The sequence below is a fragment of the Polypterus senegalus genome, chromosome 11, assembly GCF_016835505.1.
Source record: "Polypterus senegalus isolate Bchr_013 chromosome 11, ASM1683550v1, whole genome shotgun sequence".
Taxonomy (NCBI): domain Eukaryota; kingdom Metazoa; phylum Chordata; class Cladistia; order Polypteriformes; family Polypteridae; genus Polypterus; species Polypterus senegalus.
The window spans coordinates 113,023,314-113,046,390 of NC_053164.1; the positions used below are offsets into that span (position 1 = coordinate 113,023,314).

Consider the following 23,077-nt stretch of genomic DNA (forward strand, 5'->3'; position numbering starts at 1 on the left):
AACCAACATAAATTAGACTTTTTTTTTTTTTTACAGTTGCCTCACCCCTGAAGTCCCGCTGGTAAAGAAATCTCCAAAGAATTGGGTCTTCTGTTGCCATGTTAAGTCCTCTGTTCACAGCTGACAGAGAAACAATTGCCTGAATATCAAGGAGTCTGAAAATTCTCAGCTTTAATTCCAAGGGTAGTACAGCCAGTCCAAACGCATCAGGAAGGTCAAGAGCTATATTTGTTAAAAAGGAAACAGAGAGAAAATACCAGTAATACAGAATCATGCAGGATAATTTGGACTAAAAACAAAAAGACTGAATTGGCTGCTAAGCAAGATTGGCTGATTTTCACTACAAAAGACTCAATCTGCAATTAGTAAATTTGCCATTCACAAAAAGAGATCTGCTTTTCTAAACTTTACGTTGTAGTGTTCCTTTACACAAGGTAATACAGTAACTGTGCATTTTTGTAGTGAACTTTCTGAAGTGTAAAGAACCTTTACATTAAAGGAAGTGGAGTAATAAACTGAGAAAAAGGAATTGGAAAAGATGTCCTGTGCAATTAGAAAAACAGCAAGAACAGCTACTTTAATGAATTCAGACCATTTTTATTTTGTCTTTTAATTAAAATGGACACAGTTTGTATTAGTTTGGACCACGAGCTAGTATTAAGTAAAGTAGTTTATATTTTTAATTGGAAAAAGAAACGATAAAGAAGAATTTGAAATTGCTGCTTAGTAAATAGCAGGCTTGTTAGCATAACAGCAAAATGTGTCATTTATTTGTAAACTTGATTAGCTTGCTAGCCTTATGTCTTCTTGATAAACTCGTATGAACAGTTGGAAATTTTGTAAAGAGTTGTACTGTGCGTCATGCAGCATATGTTTTGGTAAGAAATGAGTACTGCACTACTAAAATGTCTATCTGGTACACTGTAGAAATATACTACATTTTATAAGAGCAAAAAAGCTGTACTGCAATTAATGATTAGAAATTATTAAAACCTTGTAACGGCTTGAATATTTACATGTAAGCATGCAAAATTTTATTTTGTTAAAAAAATGAACAGTTAACATCTTTGGTCTATAGTTTAGTTATAAAAATACCAAAGTTAACACTTTAATATAGAACATAAGGCTACTATGTATCTGGTATTGTAGGAGCTTAGTGTAAAAAGTTTTTTTAAGGGATTAAGAACAAAAAAATTTGGAATGGGTATCGGAATCGGCTGATCAAGTAACATGGAATCAGTGATCGGTATTAGCCTTAAAAAACACGATCAGAACATCCCTAATGAATTTGTCTCATTACAAAATAATACTTTCAGCAATTCTAAAATGTTGTCAAAAAAAATTAGACTGCAGTTTGGGTTGATTTTTTCAGAAAGATTTATAACTTCTGACTGATAGTTTCATTGATATGAAAAATTGTGAAAAAGAGATATGTTAGAGATTAGATGTTCTAGACATTTGTGTAAACAGAACTGTGGAACCATCAATTGATTGCTATTTTATGAAAAAAAATGATGGTGGAGGGGTCAGCTGGATTTATCTGGAATGTCCAAACATGCAGTGAAACGTAAGTGGAAAAGGCACTGTTTGCTGGATGAATGCCTATTCCAAGACAGCCTCAACTGTGTTTTGTAGGTCAGGATAAATGAAACAGTCGCCTGAAAACTCTACAGCCTGCTGATGGGCAGACAAAGAAAGTATCTAATAAACAAAATAAGCATAAAGGCAATACATATTGTTAAGTTACCAGATGTGGCTGATGTGCAATGTCTGGCCATGAGTAATGGAAAGCATTATAGCTACAGACTGCGTATGGAAGATACTCCATAAAATCATTTGACAACTAAAAAAGCAAGGATAAAATGCTTTCTAACAATTACTTCTAAAGTCAGAGAAATGTAGGCAGTAATCAAAAACATAAAGAAGATTATGAAGAAAACCTCACACTAATCCTACAGTAAGCACTGCCAGCACACCTACCATCTTTAAAGAAATCTGTCCTTAACATGGGATGAAGAGCCCTTTTCTTTGGCTGATGTCATTGTGGCCTTCAGAATCCTCCAGTGTTAGAGCAGTGGAATATGATTATATTGAAGATGCTATACATTGTTTGGTGGAAAAAGATGGACAATACTTCTAGAATGGAAGACTGTAATGTTATTTTTACTTTATAAAACATTTCAGGAGTTATTACACTCCTCAGTCCATCCAGAAAAAAGTTGAAGAGAATTCAATCCTCTGATCCAGAAGAAACAGCGAAGATTTCAGTCTAACCATGGATCATTGGCATCAGCTCTTACTTCATGCAGAAACTTTCAAGAATGGAATCTCAAAGGAGTTAGTTGGCCATGTCTTGAGTGGACTTAACCACTTACTCACGAAGTGTCCCTCCGGTGGGACACGGCCATGTTTCAAAGGTGTTCATATAATGTTGCAATAAACCCACAAATCAATCAAAAGCAATAGTAATATTTTTACATACCCAACAGTGTCTCCTTTCAAATAAATCAAAAGTTTCCGTGTTGTTTGCTCTCTTTCATTGTTAAGGCAAGCAGCGTGTCACAACTTAATGAATTTGCTTTTATCATACATCTCACCCGGGTCAAAGCCACACAGTGAAAGGAGTATTACCATTAGCTAGCTGAATTTCACTGCATTCCCATGATGTATAGTTGTCTACGGTCGGTGATTTATATTACATGTCACAGCTGTGCGTAAAACGCAGGAAATTAATGGCTCCTGTGACAGCTCATCTTTATACATCATTGAGCACGAAGCTTCAGTCAGACTCTGATCACAGTTTTCACTCTAATGAGAACGAGGTGTTTGATGAAGGACTTTGTTACACTTGATTTGAAAGTACTGCTTTTAGTTTAACTTTAAAGCGTCACGGCATTCAGTTTTATAGTTCCAAGCATCATGAGTTAAATTACCATACCTGATGCTGTCTGCTGCACATTCTTTCTATGTTAGTTTATTGAGCAGCTCTCTTTCAATTTCAACTTAGGTTACAGGCAGTGTTTCGTAGCATGTTGAGTATTTTTACACAGTGAGGACCCCCTCTTCAATCAAATGTCACTGTATTACACCGCTAATATCAGTGTGTCGTAAGCACATGAGAGGAAAAAAAAAAAAGGCATTTTGGCTTGTGGCTTATTCATGGTATAATATTACCCCACACACTCACACACACAAGCACACAACTGAAGGGATCAGCTGTGGCATGCAATATTTTTTATCCTGTTTGTAATCGCGCTTGCTTCTGACTTCCATGAGGGTAGTGCCAAGGGCTGCCAGCAAAAGCCGTTATTCTCATTCCCATAACCCAGCACTGGAAGAAGCTGGTATGAAAATCTATGTATGCACTTGGTTTATTCCAGACATGCAATCCAAGAAAAAAACAACAGCAAAAAGAAAAATAAATAAATATATAATGCACAGAACTTCTGTGTGGCATCTGCAACAAAAGGCAGGAGAAGATGGGTGAATTACAGCCTAAAAAACCCAACCCAGTGTACAAAATGCAATATTTCACTGTGTCTAGTGGTAAACAGAAATGGCTTCAAGGACTGGCATGAAACATCATTTTGAAAGTAAAGGTTTGAACGAGTATATATTTACACAGGTGCCGGTCATTAAATTAGAATATCATGACAAAGTTGATTTATTTCAGTAATTCCATTCAAAAAGTGAAACTTGTATATTAGATTCATTCATTACACACAGACTGATGTATTTCAAATGTTTATTTCTTTTAATTTTGATGATTATAACTGACAACTAATGAAAGTCCCAAATTCAGTATCTCAGAAAATTACAATATCAATTAAGACCAATGCAAAAAAGGATTTTTAGAAATGTTGGCCAACTGAAAGGTATGAACATGAAAAGTATGAGCATGTACAGCACTCAATATTTAGTTGGGGCTCCTTTGGCCTGGATTACTGCAGCAATGCGGCGTGGCATGGAGTCGATCAGTCTGTGGCACTGCTCAGGTGTTATGAGAGCCCATGTTGCTCTGATAGTGGCCTTCAGCTCTTCTGAATTGTTGGGTCTGGCGTATTGCATCTTCCTCTTCACAATACCCCATAGATTTTCTATGGGGTTAAGGTCAGGCAAGTTTGCTGGCCAATCAAGAACAGGGATACCATGGTCCTTAAACCAGGTACTGGTAGTTTTGGCACTTTGTGCAGGTGCCAGGTCCTGTTGGAAAATGAAATCTGCATCTCCATAAAGTTCGTCAGCAGCAGGAAGCATGAAGTGCTCTAAAACTTCCTGGTAGACGGCTGCGTTGACCTTGGACCTCAGAAAACACAATGGACCAACACCAGCAGATGACATGGCACCCCAAACCATCACTGACTGTGGAAACTTTACACTGGACCTCAAGCAACGTGGATTCTGTGCCTCTCCTCTCTTCCTCCAGACTCTGGGACCTTGATTTCCAAAGGAAATGCAAAATTTACTTTCATCAGAGAACATAACTTTGGACCACTCAGCAGCAGTCCAGTCGAGACGCTTCTGACGCTGTCTCTTGTTCAAGAGTGGCTTGACACAAGGAATGTGACAGCTGAAACCCATGTCTTGCATACATCTGTGCGTGGTGGTTCTTGAAGCACTGACTCCAGCTGCAGTCCACTCTTTGTGAATCTCCCCCACAGTTTTGAATGGGTTTTGTTTCACAATCCTCTCAAGGTGCGGTTATCACTATTGCTTGTACACTTTTTTCTACCACATCTTGTCCTTCCTTTTGCCTCTCTATTAATGTGTTTGGACACAGAGCTCTGTGAACAGCCAGCCTCACTAGCAATGACCTTTTGTGTCTTGCCCTCCTTGTGTAAGGTGTCAATGGTCGTCTTTTGGACAACTGTCAAGTCCGCAGTCTTTCCCATGATTGTGTAGCCTACAGAACTAGACTGAGAGACCATTTAAAGGTTTTGTCAGGTGTTTTGAGTTAATTAGCTGATTAGAGTGTGGCACCAGGTGTCTTCAATATTGAACCTTTTCACAATATTCTAATTTTCCGAGATACTGAATTTGGGACTTTCATTAGTTGTCAGTTATAATCATCAAAATTAAAAGAAATAAACATTTGAAATACATCAGTCTGTTTGTAATGAATGAATCTAATATACAAGTTTCACTTTTTGAATGGAATTACTGAAATAAATCAACTTTGTCATGATATTCTAATTTTATGGCCGGCACCTATATATATATATATATATATATATATATATATATATATACATTCATTATGTAGTTACAAATTGTTTACTTGTTGCTTCAGAGTGATATGTTGTGTGTGTTTGTGTGCATATTCAGTATATCCACACTAATCACCTACACCAAGACAAAATGAAACAGCGACACAATAATGATGTCACTGGAACCTTTGCTGTAGTACGCAGCAATATAGATGCAGCAAATAACTCCAGCCAAGACTTCCATTTAATGTATAAAGAAGATTATATCCTTAAGCTTACCTTGCCTGGTTGATGCTAATAAAGGGTAAACAATCTGGTCTTTGAAAATACAAGACAATCTTTGGAGATCTTTATAAACGCCGGCAGCATTTTCTCCTTGAACAAATAACATAAATGTAGTTAGATTAAACTAATCAGTGATCTGCACATATTAAATAAGTTCTGTGTTACAGCATTAGAGGATATAATGACAGTTATTATAAGCACCTTCCTGTTATTCACACCAGAATTTGTTTATTCATTGATAAATGAGCTCCAAACCACAAGTCAGTTCACATTTTCACAAGTAGCTCTTTTAAAATCCAGAAATATTAATAATGGTAACTAATGTGTTTAAGAACACTACACAGTAGGCATTAAAATAGCTGAAACTATAAAGACCAGGAAAGCGGTTCACTAACATCCGCGTCTATGTTATTTGTATACCCAAATTTGGTGCAATAAAATGTGCTCCTAATTTAGAATTTGGTTTGCTTTTTGTGAGACAATGCCCTGTCCTCATCGCTTTTAACGCGTACTCTTTTCCTTGAGTGTATTATTGATAGTTCAATCAATGCTGCACTACATAACTCACAATTCCAAAAAGCTATATCATTTTTGTTACACCAGTGTTTAACTACATTGTCTTTAAGGATTTTAGTTTGGTTTGAATGCACTGTATTTAATTATTTGCTGCACTTTATGACACACTTGTCAACACTGTCCCAACATTTAAGTTAACAGAAGGACGATCCAAAACTTCTACTATTCCATTGATATTTATGGTTAGGCTTTCACATTAATGTTCCTTTTTTTAAGCCAAACATTACTGCATGTGTACTTTCTTAATACTATTCTGAAAAGAATTCCTTGCTTGTGTTTAAACCTCTATATCATTAGAATTCCTGTTGTCAATTTTGGCTTCTGATGTACTAAGAAAGGGAAGTTTGATACATTTTCTGCATAATGCCATTTTTCACCATTGACAAAGCAACACTACTGATGGCACCATTTGGTTAAAAGTTGCTGTCCTTGTTTTCTTTACAATAAATGTATTTATTATCATTACATTCAGACTGAATTATGCAAGTATTTGCATTATCTTATCAACTGCTACAACTACTTTTAATGTTTTATTCTTTGACATGCTTTTACTAACTATAACAAGTGATCAAAAAGTCTACTAACAGAAAAATTAGTAAAACTAAATAAGTGTTATTTTTCAACATAACCTCTGTGAACATTACTACTCTTTTTACTACGGTCACAGAGCTTTCCATGTCACTCATAAAAAACCTTTAGTCTTGATGTGCAGCCACTCCTGTGTAGTTGATCTGACTTCTCTACTACTGGCATATACTGTAGTGTTCTATGGAGAAGCCCCTTCAGATTAGGGAAACAGTTGGTAGGACTGGAGAACAGAGTTGGGTGGCATCTCTTTGAGTCCACAGTTTCAGAGGGCGTTGCTGTCAGGCAGAATGGGAAGGTTGACAGCTTTCCTCACTGCTTATCTCTGACTGACTACTACAAGTGCCAAAGCAAAGGCAAAATAATGATCAGTTATCTTGGCTTTGTGGAGCTTGTAATGAGAAGTCAAGCAAAATGACACCTTTTATTGTCTAACTAAAAACATTACAATAAACAAGTTTTGAGGCAACTCAGGCCCCTTCTTCAGGCAAGATGTAATCCAGAAACTGGAGTTCCCTGTGTTTATATAGACACCAGGACAGATACAACTTTGGAAAACCCTAAAGTGAGACATCTTAAATGTAAGATTCATTTAGCAAGAGAGGAGAACAATGTATAGCATGTAATAAAAATTGACTTAACCCCAATATCAGAAAAACAATTATGAATTTGATCTTGAAGACAATGGCTAATAATCCTAATTTTTGTTTTGTGGTGTTGGGGAATCACCAGGCTGCTATTGTTTAGCTTGTTGTTTGGAAGGTGGATGACAGCGATGTAAACACATTTCATCCCCAATTATGAAATATGTCTTAAATTGCTCCCAGTCCAAATTCATTAGCTCAAAACTGTCAGGCAATATTTTGGACACCTAATTTATGCAGACCTTTATCATGTTTAACTGTCCAGGACAAATGCATTCAACTAACTCATAAATAGCCCCCTAAGCTATCTGCTATCTCATACAGTGTCTTGCTTCCCTTCTTCATTACGTTTGCTCCACGGTGGCAAAATGTTTTTTTGTCCTTACAGAAGACACTCTGAGCCTGCATGTGCTGCAGGAAAAACCCTCAAAACCAAAATTTGAAATCACTTTCACCACATAAACTAAATATTAGTGCTTGGCTAAAGTGTATAGTAAGAGTTACAGAATATTGCTGAGTCAGTTGATACTTCTGACTGATACCAATGCCTGCATTACTCAATTGCTGCCTGTAATATAAAACTAAGTTGTATTTTATATTTTAGTAATACGGCCAACTTATAGGCTTCCTTGTAATTTTAGGATGCTTGTGATTTTTCATCTAAATACATTACCAAGTACAGAAACAAGAGACCTAGCAAGAGTTGTGATCTGTCATAAATTCGTTCTGGTGGCACAGGGCCCAGGACCTGGTAGCCATGCCTTTAAACATGGCACAGAGCTTTGATCCACTTTTTCATTGTACCCACTACTATCGAAGCCGATTTTCAGGATGCTGCATTATTGAGTAACACTGTGCATCAATATGTGCAAACAATTATTTATATTTTTATGAAAAAAATGATTTTCTCTTGAAGTTCTTTTTAGTATGCCTAAATCTATCCAGTAATTAAAAAGACCTATTAATAAAAAAGCCAAGAATTAGCCCCATTCAGCTCTAAAATCTTACTGCACATTGCATTAGACAAATGCACATTTTAAAAAAGCCAAACGTATTGAAACAGGAATCCCTGGGATGTTTAGAAAAGGAAGTATAACCTTGAAACTTTACGGATTGCACAGAGAGTTATTTTGTCTAGTTATTTAAAAAGACAAAATATGGGGAACACTTACAGTTGTTAATTCACTTCAGAGTTTCATGCCTATCAATGTTTACTTTAGAGTTACCTACACTTAATATATGATTGCAGCAGATGATGGGGATGGATTGGCATCCCTGCTGGCATGACCCATCTCCCTCTACCTTGCAGGGAGGTCAGCATAATGGGTGGTCAGAGGCAAGGGGTTCCCTATCTTACACAAGAGAGGGGAATGCCATGCCAATATGGAAACGCAAATTGATGAACTGGCATCCCAGCAGGGTTCAACAGAATAGTCTTCCCTTGCCAGGTGGCCTGAGGGTGGAGGGACATAGGGAGGCAGCCTTCCAAGACTTTATGCTCTCCCGGCAAGCTGGGTGGTAGTATTCTTGGGTCAGTGTACCCATACACAAACCTGCAAGGCATACTGGGAGCTGTAGTCCCATGTGGAAACCATTCTGGGTTCTGTGAGTGCCACTAGGAGGGGGCTGCAAGGAATGGCTGTCCCTACTTTAGGGGGTGCATCTGCCGGACTCAGAGGTGCTTCCTCCGTGCAGAATCCTGACATCAGAAGTACTCTTGGGTCCTGCACAAAAGGAGTCACCTCACATCATTCTGGCCGTTGGACTCGGGAGGAATAGGACACAACTTGCCTGGACGAGTGAGGGGAGGTGTAAATAAAGGAAAGGAAAGGGTAAGGAAAAGAACTGCGCTGTTTGAATTGTTGCCAAGGAAGAAACCTGTACGAGGAAATTTTGTTAATAAAGAGGCAATTTTGAATCCAAGACTGTAGTTGGAGCAACAGTGTTGTGCAACTGTGATGTACACAAGAAATGAGAATAGGAACGAGAATCACTTTCTTTTAATCAAAATTAACCAAATACATCTAAAGGATGACATACTTTTAATCTATAGTAGCTGTATAGTGATCAAACGTACAGTACCAAATGTGTGATTTATTACCGCATTATACAGTTCAGCAAAACATTTTGTTATTTAAAGTCATTATATAGTATAGTATTTATAGTATCCCATTTTTTGGGATATGTGTTAGTTTTTCTATTGTGTTTTTAATTGTTTTTGTTAATTTACTAAAACATGAGAACAATAGGTTCATTTAATTTTAAATCTATGCCTGAATTTCTGATAGTAAACCTGTCCAAAAGTAATTTTCTTTCTCTTGCAGATGTCTTCAACATAAAAATAAGTCTTTTTTTAACAAATGTCTACTGCCCACTTTCAATTCCCCATTTAAAGTAACAATAATAGCTGGAATAAGTATTGATAATACAGGAAATATATATATACTGTATATATATATATATATATAGAAATGTCATAATTCCTCACCATTTCCTGTTCCATTTATATATGACAATGGATTTAGCAAGGTCTTTTTCATTGAAACAATGAACTTGCCATTCTTTTTCTGTGTAGCTGCAAAAAAATGTAGAAATTGTAACAGAAGCTATTTTTTATTAAGAAAACTTTATATTCTCAAATAACTGTCCCTTTATCAAATATTCCAAAAAATGTTTTGTAAAAAGAAAGTCACACATATGACTCAATCTAAAACACTTTGGGTCGTTATCACAATTACATTGTATTAATACACTTTAATAAAAGAACGCTCCACTCAAAAATATTGTGTGTGTGTGTGTGTGTGTCACTTGCCCCATGCTGTTTGTACTGATGACTGAGAAACATTTTTAATCTCATGTTTCTATGTAGAACAGCGGTCACAAAACATTTAAGAAAAAATATTAAAACTTCCATGAAAAAATGTTACTCGTGTTCAAATGGGATTGAGCTTTTGAATTCAAGACAGTACTTTTGACCAATGACAAACAGGAGAGGTGGGTCTTCAATCCCAAAGCTTAATGCCATTTCAATGTGTTTATTCTTTGTGCGCTACTCTGATTTTCCTCAAGTATTTATTTAATAAACATTTAGAAAATAATACATGTGATCTGAGTGTTGTAAGCACACAACTGGACAGCTAACATGTGGATTATGCAACATGGCTTGAGTAGAAGATTTTTTTCATGGAGGTTTTAATATTTTTTGATGTTGTTAAGCGCTCACCTCTGGTGGGCCTCCAGTGAAACCCACTGTATCATAAACTTTGTGTTCTGCATTCTCCATTCTCCATGAAAACATGAGATTAACATTTTTTATCGGCCATCAATACAAACAACAAAGGGTAACTAACATATTTTAAAATTGTAATTTTTGGGTGGAGTATTCATTTAAACATCTTTCACATTTAGCATTCAAGAGAAATTTAAAATAAACCAAAGAAATAGTACATCATCTGCTTATCTTAAGCCTTAAATATATGTATTTAAAGTTTTCCAATCACCTAAACCATTTTACATTTCATTACGTAAAACTTAAAACAGGTTAAAAATAAATATATAGTAAGAGCATTATAAAGAACATAGAAATTGGAAGCCTAAAGCTAAACAAAAAAAAATTCAACTGTTTTTACAGAAGGCTTTGCCTCTCACAATGTGACAAAGAAACATGTAAATATGTTTTTAATCAAAGGCAAATTCTAACACATATTTTAAACCATTTGAATGTTTCCCAGTCTTACAAAGGTGTACAAAGAGGTTGCAATAAGTTGCCTTAAATAGCTACAACACTGTCATTATCAAAACTAACACAAATTGATTAAATACAAACGTTCTAATCAACTTGAAGATTTATTTCTGCTATGAGGTTCTATGCATGTTTATTAACCTGTGATGCAAACAGTAACCTCCCTCAAGCTTTGAAGCTCAATCTCATTTAAAATCAGAGCAAAAAACACCGACATGAATTTTACTTACCATTAACAACAATGAACCTTCCCATGGGAACTGCAATTAAAAGAGTAGAACTTCCCTCACACAGTGCATGAAGATACTCAAACTTGTAAATTTCACCTGCTTTCCATCCATTAGGCATCTGAGTAGTCTTCTGTGCAGGCAGATTTGAAAACTGCTATGACAAATAACAACAATGTGCAAAAATGTCAATGTTGTACTTCAGCAACATTTGTTTCTTTATTTCTGAAAATCTTGAGTTCTTCAACCTTTACTTGTCAGCACAATACTTTAAATCACTAAGGTAATGCATAAAAGTTATTCTCTTTTCACTTTACTTTCTGATAAAAAAGTGAAATAATCAAATTTTACAGAACAAAGTGTTTTCTAATAAAACAAATGTCAGAAACTAAATCTGTGGTTGACATACAGACAAATCCCGTTTTATGAAGCACAGTATTGCATGTATCACCTCAGTTGAGAGTACAATAACTGCCCAGGCCATAAGCTGATGACACAACACAGTTTTCTATATCTTTCAAAATAACCCAAAATATCTTCTGGTAAGTAAGACAGATCACAAGTTATTTATCAGGGAGGTGATTATTTTGCTTGGCAACAAGTCCCACAATACTGTGATGGGACAAAACCTTTTTCCATCTAATGTTTTATTCATTATAGTGGATACCTGGGTCTACTAACAAAGAATATAGCACAGGTTAGCTGGAAAATAATTAAATAAATCAGTTGTGTTACCTGAGGTTCATACCCCATTTCCAGCATCAACAGATGTATAACTACCACAACAGCATCACAGGGATTACTGCATCCTGATGCGTAATACAGTGTCTCTAAAGAATGTGGAATTTGTCCATCTTCAGCTTCACTGCAGAGCATAGGCCCAGGACTGAACAATCCAGCTTCTCCTTCCTGATCAGCCATGTCAGGGGCAAGTTCCATTTCTGTGGAAATATCTCCTGTGTATTCCTGCAGAAACCGTAAGATGGAAACATTAATGAACAGTCGTCCACAAGTGCAAAGAGCCTAGCTGTAAAAATAAATATAGCAGCAGGTTACTAACTTTCAGTTTCATGCTCAACTTTGTAAGCAAAACAAGAAACCTTCAATGCAGTGGCATAAGTCCTTTAGTTTGAGTGTACATAATTAAATTACATTTAAACTAAAATTTCAATAACACAATTACACAGAACACATACTAACAAAACAAGGATTTTGTCAAGTACAATAAGAACTTTATATAATTCTTGGCAAAGTATTACTAAACACATCTTAAATACAATATGAGGATATCATGAAATGAAAACTCGTGTGCATAATATTCAAAGGTAATACAGGAGTGAAAGTAGATTAAGCGTGGTTTAAGACATGTTTTTGTGTACTAGACTGAAAAAATGTTTATAAAATATCTATAAAGCCTAAAAGATAGCTGGAAAGAATGCTTCTCCAGTCAAAGGGCTCCCATTTTATAACGTTTTCAGTAAGCTGAGTTGGAAAGTTCAGTTTACTAATTTCAAAGCCAAAGTCAGGATAATAGACAAGCACACAAGGGGCCTCATGTATAATGGTGTGCATGAAATTCACACTAAAACATGGCATACAGACAAAAACAGAAATGTGTGTTGGCACAAAAAAAAAAAAAAAATCATAAAACTGTGCCTAAGCAAATTTTCACACAACGTGAACCTTTGCATATGCATATAGCCCCACCCTGACTCCTCCCAGAATTTAGCATATTTCAATATGCAAATCAATATAAATAGCCCCTTCCATTCAGTTTTGCTAAAAGACAATGGTAAAACACATATAAAAAAAGAATTTCACTGAATGCAAAGAGGAGGCCCTACTCAGTGAAGTGAAGGCAAGGAAAATGTACAATTTGATGGATTAGACTGGTATGACTGAGCAACAGAAGGAAATTGATGGAGTGCAACTCAAACGTTCAAGTTCAGAATGCTGTACAGTGCCCAAAATAAAAAAAGAAGTGGTAAGATGTCAAAGTTCATGTGAAAAGTTGAGTGTCTGAGTGTCATACGGTAGTGTATCAAGGCCACAGAGAAGGGAAAAAAAAGGTGACACAGTGAAAAAGAAAAAAGGTCTGTGTTAGGATTAAAGTCGAAATGTTGACTTAATCTCGAACTTTCGACTTTAATCTCATAGTGTATTTTGTCATTACAGTACAACATCATAAACTTCATCTTAAAATCGATGTTTAATTTACTAGAGTTTCTCAAATCCCATCGTAACTCCATTCCAAGTGTTCCTCGACCCAGTCGTGAATAGCTACGTGCTTTCTCCATGGACTTTCTCTTACACCAACAAGAGCGCGCAGGCAGTGATTGCCACACAGAAAACATTACATTCATGATACTACAGCTCTCTGAACATTTTAGAATACTAAGATGTATACTTGATATCATTTTCATGAAGAAATGCATTAAAGCATGTATTAATCATGTGGGGACACGGTGGTGCAGCGGTAGCAACGAACTGGCACTCCGTCCAGGGACTGTTCTTGCCTCCCTCAAGATGCCTACTAGGACATGAGCAACCCAGGATGGAATAATTTATTGGCAGCAGTACTGTCTCTGTCAAACATACCAACCACCAATTCCTGTCCTGTCCTAGTAAACTACTTGCGTGCATATTTTTAAATATGTTAAAAATACTTTTCATTATGTAATGAACAATAACATGGAATAACACATCATTAAGTAAACTTGTTTGTTTTTTCCCCACTCTGTTTTTGAATCTCTGGGACTTAACCTGCCTATGCTTCAAATTCATTATAGATAGAGACCTACACTTGTAAAATTCCCTTCAATGGTAATTAGTGCAGAGTAGTTAGTAATATACATTATATAGGGTCTTGATAATAGTATCAATTTTTTTTTAACAACCCTGAAGGGTAAAAACTATTTTGTGAATTACGATAGTGGAGCTTTATCCTAAGACAGTTAAATACTTGTCTGTTGTCCAGAAATCATCTATAAAAAGCCCGCATTAGCATAAGCCACCTAATTCAGAGGGTTCATAACAAATGTAATGATTTACTACATGAGATAGAAATACATATAAGACAAGAATAGTTATGACAAATATTTGAAATATTAAAATGTATTCTTTAATTTATATTTTAAAAGTCTAAATATTCCAAATTGTAAGAGAATTTTGTAATTTTTGTATCCTCTGATTGAGTCCATAGAGGGCTAGACCCCTTTTAAAGGTTCAGAAATCAAAAAAAATTATATTTGTAAATCATCGACCTTGAAATAGTCAAAAATGCTACCCCATATGTTTATAATTGAACTTTGTCATTTTCAACCTCCTGGGAGTGGACTGGGTGAGGGGCAGGGTTGTAGGGTCCAGCGGCTGTGGAGGCATCTGTTAGTGAAGAAGGATTCACTGATTTTGACGTTGCTGACGATGCTGTGATCTTCGTGGAGTCAATGGAGGCTCTGATCGGAGCACTCGAGAGACTGAGTGAGGAGTCTGAGTGTCTGGGCTTGCGAGTATCCTGGATAAAAACAAAGATCCAGGCCTTTAATGATCTATTAGGCACAGCCATCGGCAGTGTGTCTGCCTGCGGAGAGAATGTTGACCTTGTCGAGAGGTTTACTTACCTTGGCAGTGACATTCATGTCTCTGGTGACTCTTCCTATGAAGTCAACAGACGGACTGGGAGAGCACTGGGGTTTCATGAGGTCTCTGAAAAGGATTGTGTGGCACTCCTGATATCTTTGCAATAGGATGAAGATCCAAGTCTTTAGAGTCCTGGTACTTCACGTTTTGCTATATGGTTGCAAAACACGGATGCTATCCAGTGGCCTAAGACGAAGACTGGACTCTTCAGAGAATCCTTGAGTACCGCTGGTGTGATCTTGTGTCGAATGAGCGGTTGGTAACAGTGTCCCAAATGAGGCACGTTACCTGAATTGTGAGGGAGCGTCAGTTATGGCACTACTGACATGAGGCACAATTCTCCGAGAGTGATCTGGATCACAGGATCCTCATTGTTTAGGACCCAGGTTTCTCGATCAGGCCAAGGGGACTCCCACATAACACCTGGCTGCGGCAAATGGTCCAGTCCTACCCCCGGATATGATCGTCTATGTGTCTGCCTGGGGAGTTGCCAACCAGGACCCCAATTTGTTTCACCGTATGGTGGGTGCAGCAACCTACGGTACCTATGCATGCTCCCCAACCTGACTTGACCTGATCTAACCTAGTATTGGCACTTGGAGGGCTAGGACCACTAGTAAGCAATCAAATACAGTGATCCCTCGCTATATCGCGCTTCGACTTTCGCGGCTTCACTCCATCACGGATTTTAAATGTAAGCATATCTAAATATATATCACGAATTTTCCGCTGGTTCGTGGATTTCTGCTGACAATGGGTCTTTTAATTTATGGTACATGCTTCCTCAGTTTGTTTGCCCAGTTGATTTCATACAAGGGACGCTACTGCAAGATGGCTGAGAAGCTACCCAATAAGAGCACGTATTACGTATTAAATAAAACTCCTCAATTATATACGATATGCTTCCCTCGCGGTGCTTTGCACACTTAAAAGCTCTAACAGCCCTTATTGATTTTTGATTGTTTGCTTTTCTCTCTCTCTCTCACTCTCTCTGACATTCTCTGCTCCTGACGGAGGGGGTGTGAGCAGAGGGGCTGTTTGCACAGAGGCTGTTTGCTTAGAAGATACGGACGCTCCAGAAAAAAAATGCTGAAAGGCTAACTTCACATTGATCCTTTCATTGCAGCTGCTTTATTGTGGTGCTTTGTTTACTTAAAAGCACAACGGCCCTATTGATTTTTGATTGTTTACTTTACTCTCTCTCGCTGACGCGCACCTTGAAAAGGAAGATATGTTTGCATTCTTTTAATTGTGAGAAAGAACTGTCATCTCTGTCTTGTCATGGAGCACAGTTTAAACTTTTGACTAAAGGGAGTTACTTCATGTCTAGAGGGCTCTAATAATGTTAAAAAACGTATTTAGAAGGTCGTAAACATGTTTTCAATGCTCTAAATGCGAAAATATTAGATTTATAAATAAAGAATCCTACTTCGTAGAAATTCATTTATCTGTCTGCAGCGGATTAACCGCGATAAACGAGGGTTTACTGTATAACTGTGCGGAGAATATTTATAAACAGTGTGGGAGAGTTTATAAGGGCTTAAAATATATGAAAATAACCATACAAACATATGGTTTCTACTTCGCGGATTTTCACCTATCGCGGGGGGTTCTGGAACGCAACCCCCGCGATCAAGGAGGGATCACTGTATCAGAAATATCATATTTGTGATCGGCAACTTTGCAATTGCATAAGACAACATGCTACACGCCTTACCGATCCCAATTTTTTTAAACTTTTGTGAGAAGGAGTTATTCCTCCAATTCCATTATGGGGATGAACCTTGGGATTGGTTGATGTGGCATGCAAAATTTCAAGTCCTTCTGATCATTTTTGTTGAAAACACCTGCTGGTTTAAGCTTTATCATAATGGTATAATTTTCTGCACAAAATAGGAGGCAAACAATTATGGTTATTCAGTTCTAATGAGCAAAAATAGGGGAGAACCCCAAAAAGCTTTCATAATTAGACATACTGTGTCATATGTGAGGCTTTTCTCATACCAGTGAGTCAGATGTGCCGGACAGAGAAAACTGAATTTCCAAGCATTCATAAGTAATTCTTATGAATACAATTACACATTTAACTAAACTTTCCACATTATTAAAACTTAGTATTAATGCCCTTGTGGCTTAACACTGTTTGATTTATCAAATCTGCAAATTACAAACAAATAAACTTTATAAAGAACAAATTTTACAGGAGACACAAAGTTCATCACTATTTCATTAGAAAAAAAAGTAATAAAACTCAGCTCATTACTTACAAGACCATCACTGTGCAGGTTATACTTTCTGTTTTGACTTGTTGATTCCATACACAAGTCATTTTGCTGGTCTGATACTGCGCTCCCTCTAAGTTGAGAGTTATTCTGATCTTGAGCTGGGACTGAAGAACTGCCGTGGTCTGCTAAAATCACAGAGATCAAATCCCCTTGAACAATTTCACATTCTGCTAATGGTAAATGAGTCTCCGTCAAAGGTTCTTTTCCATTCAATGACAGACCAAACTCGGTGTCAGAGCTGAAAAAGAAAAATCAAGCTTGCACAAACTACTACAAAAGAGTACAACTGGAGCAAATGCTAACTGCAAAAAGTAGGCAAACAAAGCTAGACGCTTCTCCAAGACAAAAGCTACGACATTTCATAAATGAAGCGAGGGCCCAGTTTCACTATAGCCACATATGCACGAGGTGTTCCTCCAGTGAAGGCAATACCGTATTTCAAAGTTGTGTATGTTGTAATAAACCCATAATGAATTAAAAGCAATAATGGTATTTTACATAAACATGAATGTCTTCTTTCAAACCAAATCATAAGTTTCCATTAGGGATGCTCCGATCAGGTTTTTTAAGGCCACTACCAATCACCGATTTCATGATACTTGATTGCCCAATTCCAATTTGTTTTATCTTTATCCCTTTAAAAAACGTTATACACTAAGCTTCTGTATAACCAGGCGCATACAAGCCTTCTGTTCTCTAATAAAGTGAAACCTTTGGTATTTTTATGATTAAACTAGAGACCACATGTTAACTGTTTAGTTTTTATTAACAAAATGAAATTCTGTAGGCTTTTGTTAAGTGACTAGAAAAATACTAATATAAATAAAATTTCCTTAAAATACATACTTTAAATAATAAATTATGCACAAAATACATAATACATATGGCATAAGAGAAAATAAAATCCTTTTTTAAATTATAAGCTGTCATATTGGTTTTTTTTTTCTGTAATGTACCTATCTGAAACAAGGCTTAATTTAAAAAAGTAGTTTTCACCATTTGTCTAACAAAAAAAATAAAAATATATATATTCTCACACAATCAATTCATTAATATCAGCAATTAAATGCTGTTTAAATGTAAATATACCTGAACTTACAGGTTTTAATCACTAATTGCACTACAGCTTTATTTGCGGTCAAAAAACATACATTTACTACATTTATACAGGTCTGTTTTTTCTTAAGTGTATCAGCTCGACATTCATAATTCTTGATGTGTAATTATAAATATGGATCACCATTTTAATTCTACAGTACTCACTCCTTACCAAAATGTATACTACATGACACAAAGTAATAAATAATAAACACAATACAAATCTTTAAAAAAAGCCTCAAAATGCTTCAGATGTTCATAACTTGTTCATCAAGAAGACACAAAACTAACATGCTTAACAAATTTATAAGTAAAAAAGATGCATTTTGCTGTTAAGCTAATATGCCTTTGGTTTACTAAGCAGCAATTTCAAGTTCTTCTTTTCTTTTTTCAATTAAAAATGTAAGCTGCTGCACTTAAAATGATCTCGCTATCCAAACTGAAACAGTGTGTTTTCTTTAATTTAAAGGACAAAACAAAAAGGTGTGAATTCATTAAAGTACTTTCTCTTGCCATTTGTCTAGTTCTCTTCTCCGATTCAGTTTTCTCCGTTTATTACTCCACTTTCTTTAACGTAATGGCTAAGCTCTCTGATAAAACAAGCTTCCACTTGCCGCACTTTACACTGCAGGAAGTTTGCTACCAAAAAAAAAAAGAGGCACACTGGCTCAACTACCATAATACCTTGCATAAAGGAGCACTAGAACTAAATTCCCATACAGCTTAGAAAAGCAGGGACTGAAAAGATCAGCTTTTGTTAATTGGCCAATTTACCGATGACCAATCAAGTCTTTTTTAGTGAAAATTGGCCAATTTAGATTGGCGGCTGATTGTTCAAAGGATCCCTAGTTATCAAGTGGTCTATGCTCATTCATTAGTAAAGTGTGTGTTTTGCACATGTGCAGTGTATGCCAAACAGAGTGGCGCCTCACAGCTGAGTCAAGTTGCTTTTATCAAAGATCTCACCTACATTGAGCCACATACAATGAAAGGCTCATTACCACTGGATATCTGAGGTTCAGAGCATTCCAATGATGCATAGCTGTCTATGATTGGTCATTCATATTACATGTGACAGTGGTGCATAAAGTGCAGGAAACAAACTGTGTTCTATGTACTTTTATGCACAAAGCTTCTGTGAGAATGCATGGAGTTTGTTTGGTTGATTAACAATAAGATTTGAAGTTTGTCTTCTTCAAAAAAGAAAACATACGATTGAGTGAGTCCTAGAAAAGTTACAGAATGCTAATGATATGGAATATAAAGGTCTTGAGTCACACTTCTGACTCTATTGAGAAAGATGCATTTGCTGAAGGACTCAATGCTACACTTTGATTAGCAACTACTGTTTATAGTAGAACTTTGAAGCATTGTGGTGTACCATTTTACAGTTCAAGCATCATGGGTTCAACTGACATTTAGTTCTCCTTACGTTAGTTTGCTGTGCAGTGTTCTTGCAGTGTCACAGGAGACCGCTGTTCAATGGAATGTATTTGAATTGTGCCAACCATGTTGCTCACTGTTTCACATGGGATACTTCCCCCCAGTCCCCCCCAACCCTTTCAATTAAACATCACTATTCTACTCCACTGGTGTGAGTATGTCAGTTTTTGATTTGGATACCAAAATTGTGCTGATAGGTTGACTGGACGCTCTGCATTGGCCCCTCTGTGATTGGTGTAGGTGTATGTGTGTGCACTGTCCATGGCTGTGAAGAAAGGCATTGTCCACAGCAGTGCAAGAAGCTGGATGTAGTTAGCTAATTCTAAATGTAAGAGAAAAGTTTAAATAAAACACACTAAACCTTTGTGGGGTAACTGCAACAGAAGGCAGAAAGAGATGTGTGAACTGTAGCACAAACCCCCTCTAAGAACCAAATCCTAGAATTTAATGTTAATGGTAAATTTATCCAAATTTGCTCAGTTTTGAAATTGAACATAACATAGAAAACATAACATAGATAATGGAAGATTCAGTTTAAACCTCTGTAAATGAAAGAATATGGTATGTTCATAATATTAGCTCTGGGTGACAATAGAAGAGCCCTTAGACTGAAGTTAGACGGCTAGAAAGAAACATGAACTGTAGACAGAATAGGCATTAAGGGCCATTAAGTACATTGTTGTGGTGAATGAGATAACATATAGACACCTTAAGAAATGTAACTTAGATACTTAATCCTCGTGTAGAATATTATAAGTCTTGCTTTTCCCCCTTTTTGTGTGTATTTTTCCCTTACTTTTTGTGTAAATTGTTGTCTTTGAATTTCTCTAAAATCTTTAAAAAGAAGACATTGGGACTGTTGAGTCTTTTTGTTTGGCGAGTCGTACTAGTGCTGGAATGCTTGTCCGGTAGCTGGCATTGAACGGTTTGGAAACCCTTGACAAACACAGCTACAACCCCAATCCATTGTACAAAATGTAAGGTTGCTCTGTGTCTAGAGGTAAACAGAAATGGTTTCAAAGTCTGACATAGGTTTGCAAAACTATATAATTATACGTACATAGTTTCTAATTGTCTATATATATCAGTCATATGAAAACGTTTGGGAACCCCCCGTCTTAATTCTTTAAATTTTTGTTTATCATTGGCTGAGCTTTCCAAGTAGCAACTTCCTTTTAATATGTGACATGCCTTATGGAAACAGTTGTATTTCAGCAGTGACATTAAGTTTATTGGATTAACAGAAAATATGCAATATGCATCACAACAAAATTAGAGAGGTGCATAAATATGGGCACCCCAACAGAGATATTATATCAATACTTAGTTGTGCCTCCTTTTGCAAATATAAAAGCCTCTAGGAGTCTCCTATAGCCTTTGATGAGGGTCTGGATTCTGGATGGAGGTATTTTTGACCATTCTTCCATACAAAATTTCTCCAGTTCAGTTATATTTGATGGCTGCCGAGCATGGACAGCCTGCTTCAAATCATCCATTAGATTTTCAATGATATTCAAGTCAGGGTACTGTGATGGCCATTCCAGAACATTGTACTTCACCCTCTGCATGAATGCCTTTGTAGATTTCGAACTGTGTTTTGGGTCATTGTCTTGTTGAAATATCCAGCGCCTGCGTAACTTCAACTTTGTGACTAATGCTTGAACGTTATCCTGAAGAATTTATTGATATTGGGTTGAATTTATCCGACCCTCGACTTTAACAAGGGCCCCAGTCCCTGAACTAGCCACACAGCCCCACAGCATGATGAAACCTCTGCCAAATTTGACTGTAGGTAGCAAGTGTTTTTTCTGGAATGCGGTGTTCTTCTTCCACCAAGCAAAGTGCTTTTTGTTATGATCAAATATCTCAATTTTTGTCTCAACAGTCCAAAGCACTTTGTTCCAAAATTAATCTGGCTTGTCTAAATGAGCATTTGCATACAACAAGCGACGCTGTTTGTGGCATGAGTGCAGAAATGGCTTCTTTTTCATTACCCTGCCATACAGATGTTCTTTGTGCAAATTGGGCTGAATTGTAGAACGATGTACAGATACACCATCTGCAGCAAGATGTTCTTGCAGGTCTTTGGAGGTGATGTGTGGGTTGTCTGTAACCATTCTCACAATCCTGCGCATATGCTGCTCCTGTATTTTTCTCAGCCTGCCAGACCTGCTGGGTTTAACAGCAAGTGCCTGTGGCCTTCCATTTCCTGATTACATTCCTTACAGTTGAAACTGACAGTTTAAACCTCTGAGATAGCTTTTTTATGCCTTCCCCTAAATCATGACACTGAACAATCTTTGTTTTCAGATCTTTTGAGAGTTGCTTTTAGGATCCCATGCTGTCACTCTTCAGAGGAGAGTCAAAGGGAAGCACAACTTGCAAATGACCACCTTAAATACCTTTTCTAATGATTGGACACACCTGTATATGATGTTCAAGGCTTAACAAGCTAATCCAACCAAGTTGGTGTTGCAAGTATTCAGTATTGAGCAGTTACATGCATTCATATCAGCAAAATTACAAGGGTACCCAATTTTTTGCACAGCCAGTTTTTCACATTTGATTTAATTTCATACAACTAAATACTGCTTCACTAAAAATCTTTGTTCGGAAAACACCCCAGTGTTCCTAGGAAATGAAAGACATACCACTGTTATCTTTTTTGTTGAAAGTAGAGTAAATTATGCAGGCTGAGAGGGGTTCCCAAACTTTTTCATATAACTATATACTGTATACTGTTTCCTTTAGAAGCAAAAGCTCCCTTGTTGGAATAAGTTCTTTTAAATTGCGGCATTTTAAGTAACCAAAAATATAGAGCTACGTTATTAAAAGGCAATATCCCTCCCATAGTGATTACGGCGGTTATAAATCACATCAGAGATATATACTTAGCTTTCTTTAATGACGGTTTACGCGGCATTACAGACGAAGGAAGCTATAGCAGACAACACCAGGTCGGATCTTGATGTATACAGTCTGCCATTTTTCGTCAATACGCTGAAAGGATTTTCGGGACGGATGAAGGCAACATCATCCGGCCATCAGCTTCAAAGTGTCTTGGCAGCAGTCCAAGCCTTATATACTGTCTTCTCCATGTGCTGGTCCTCTCTGGTCTCCAAACAAGGACAGTAAAGACTCAACCCCACCTCCAAAATATACAATAATAGCACCATGCTTACACTGCAGTTTGTTCATTCTTCAAACTGCTAAAGTAATGGTTCTCTAAATGCTGGCAGACTAGCCCCTGTGTGCCAAACTTAGCTTGCACATGTGAATGAATCCTTTAAAAGTGTTTTACAGAGACAGTGACATTAACCTTAATATTATAGCAAAATGTATTATA

The 23,077-nt window shown here is 36.8% G+C and overlaps 1 protein-coding gene across 5 annotated transcripts in view; it reads right to left on the bottom strand.

Moving 5' to 3' along the window:
* The window catches only part of fbxo7 (F-box protein 7), a 50,765-nt gene that overhangs the window by 11,687 nt on the left and 16,001 nt on the right, over positions 1-23,077 (bottom strand). For 4 of the 5 annotated variants that reach the window (XM_039769495.1, XM_039769496.1, XM_039769497.1 and 1 more), the window contains 6 exons: positions 17,173-17,428; positions 12,002-12,232; positions 11,270-11,423; positions 9,786-9,872; positions 5,487-5,582; positions 46-222 (listed from right to left, as the gene is read on the bottom strand). In XM_039769495.1, coding sequence (XP_039625429.1) covers positions 46-222; positions 5,487-5,582; positions 9,786-9,872; positions 11,270-11,423; positions 12,002-12,232; positions 17,173-17,428 — 1,001 coding nt within the window. The remainder of the gene's footprint in view (positions 1-45; positions 223-5,486; positions 5,583-9,785; positions 9,873-11,269; positions 11,424-12,001; positions 12,233-17,172; positions 17,429-23,077) is intronic. The other variant, XM_039769500.1, reaches the window with a different exon arrangement.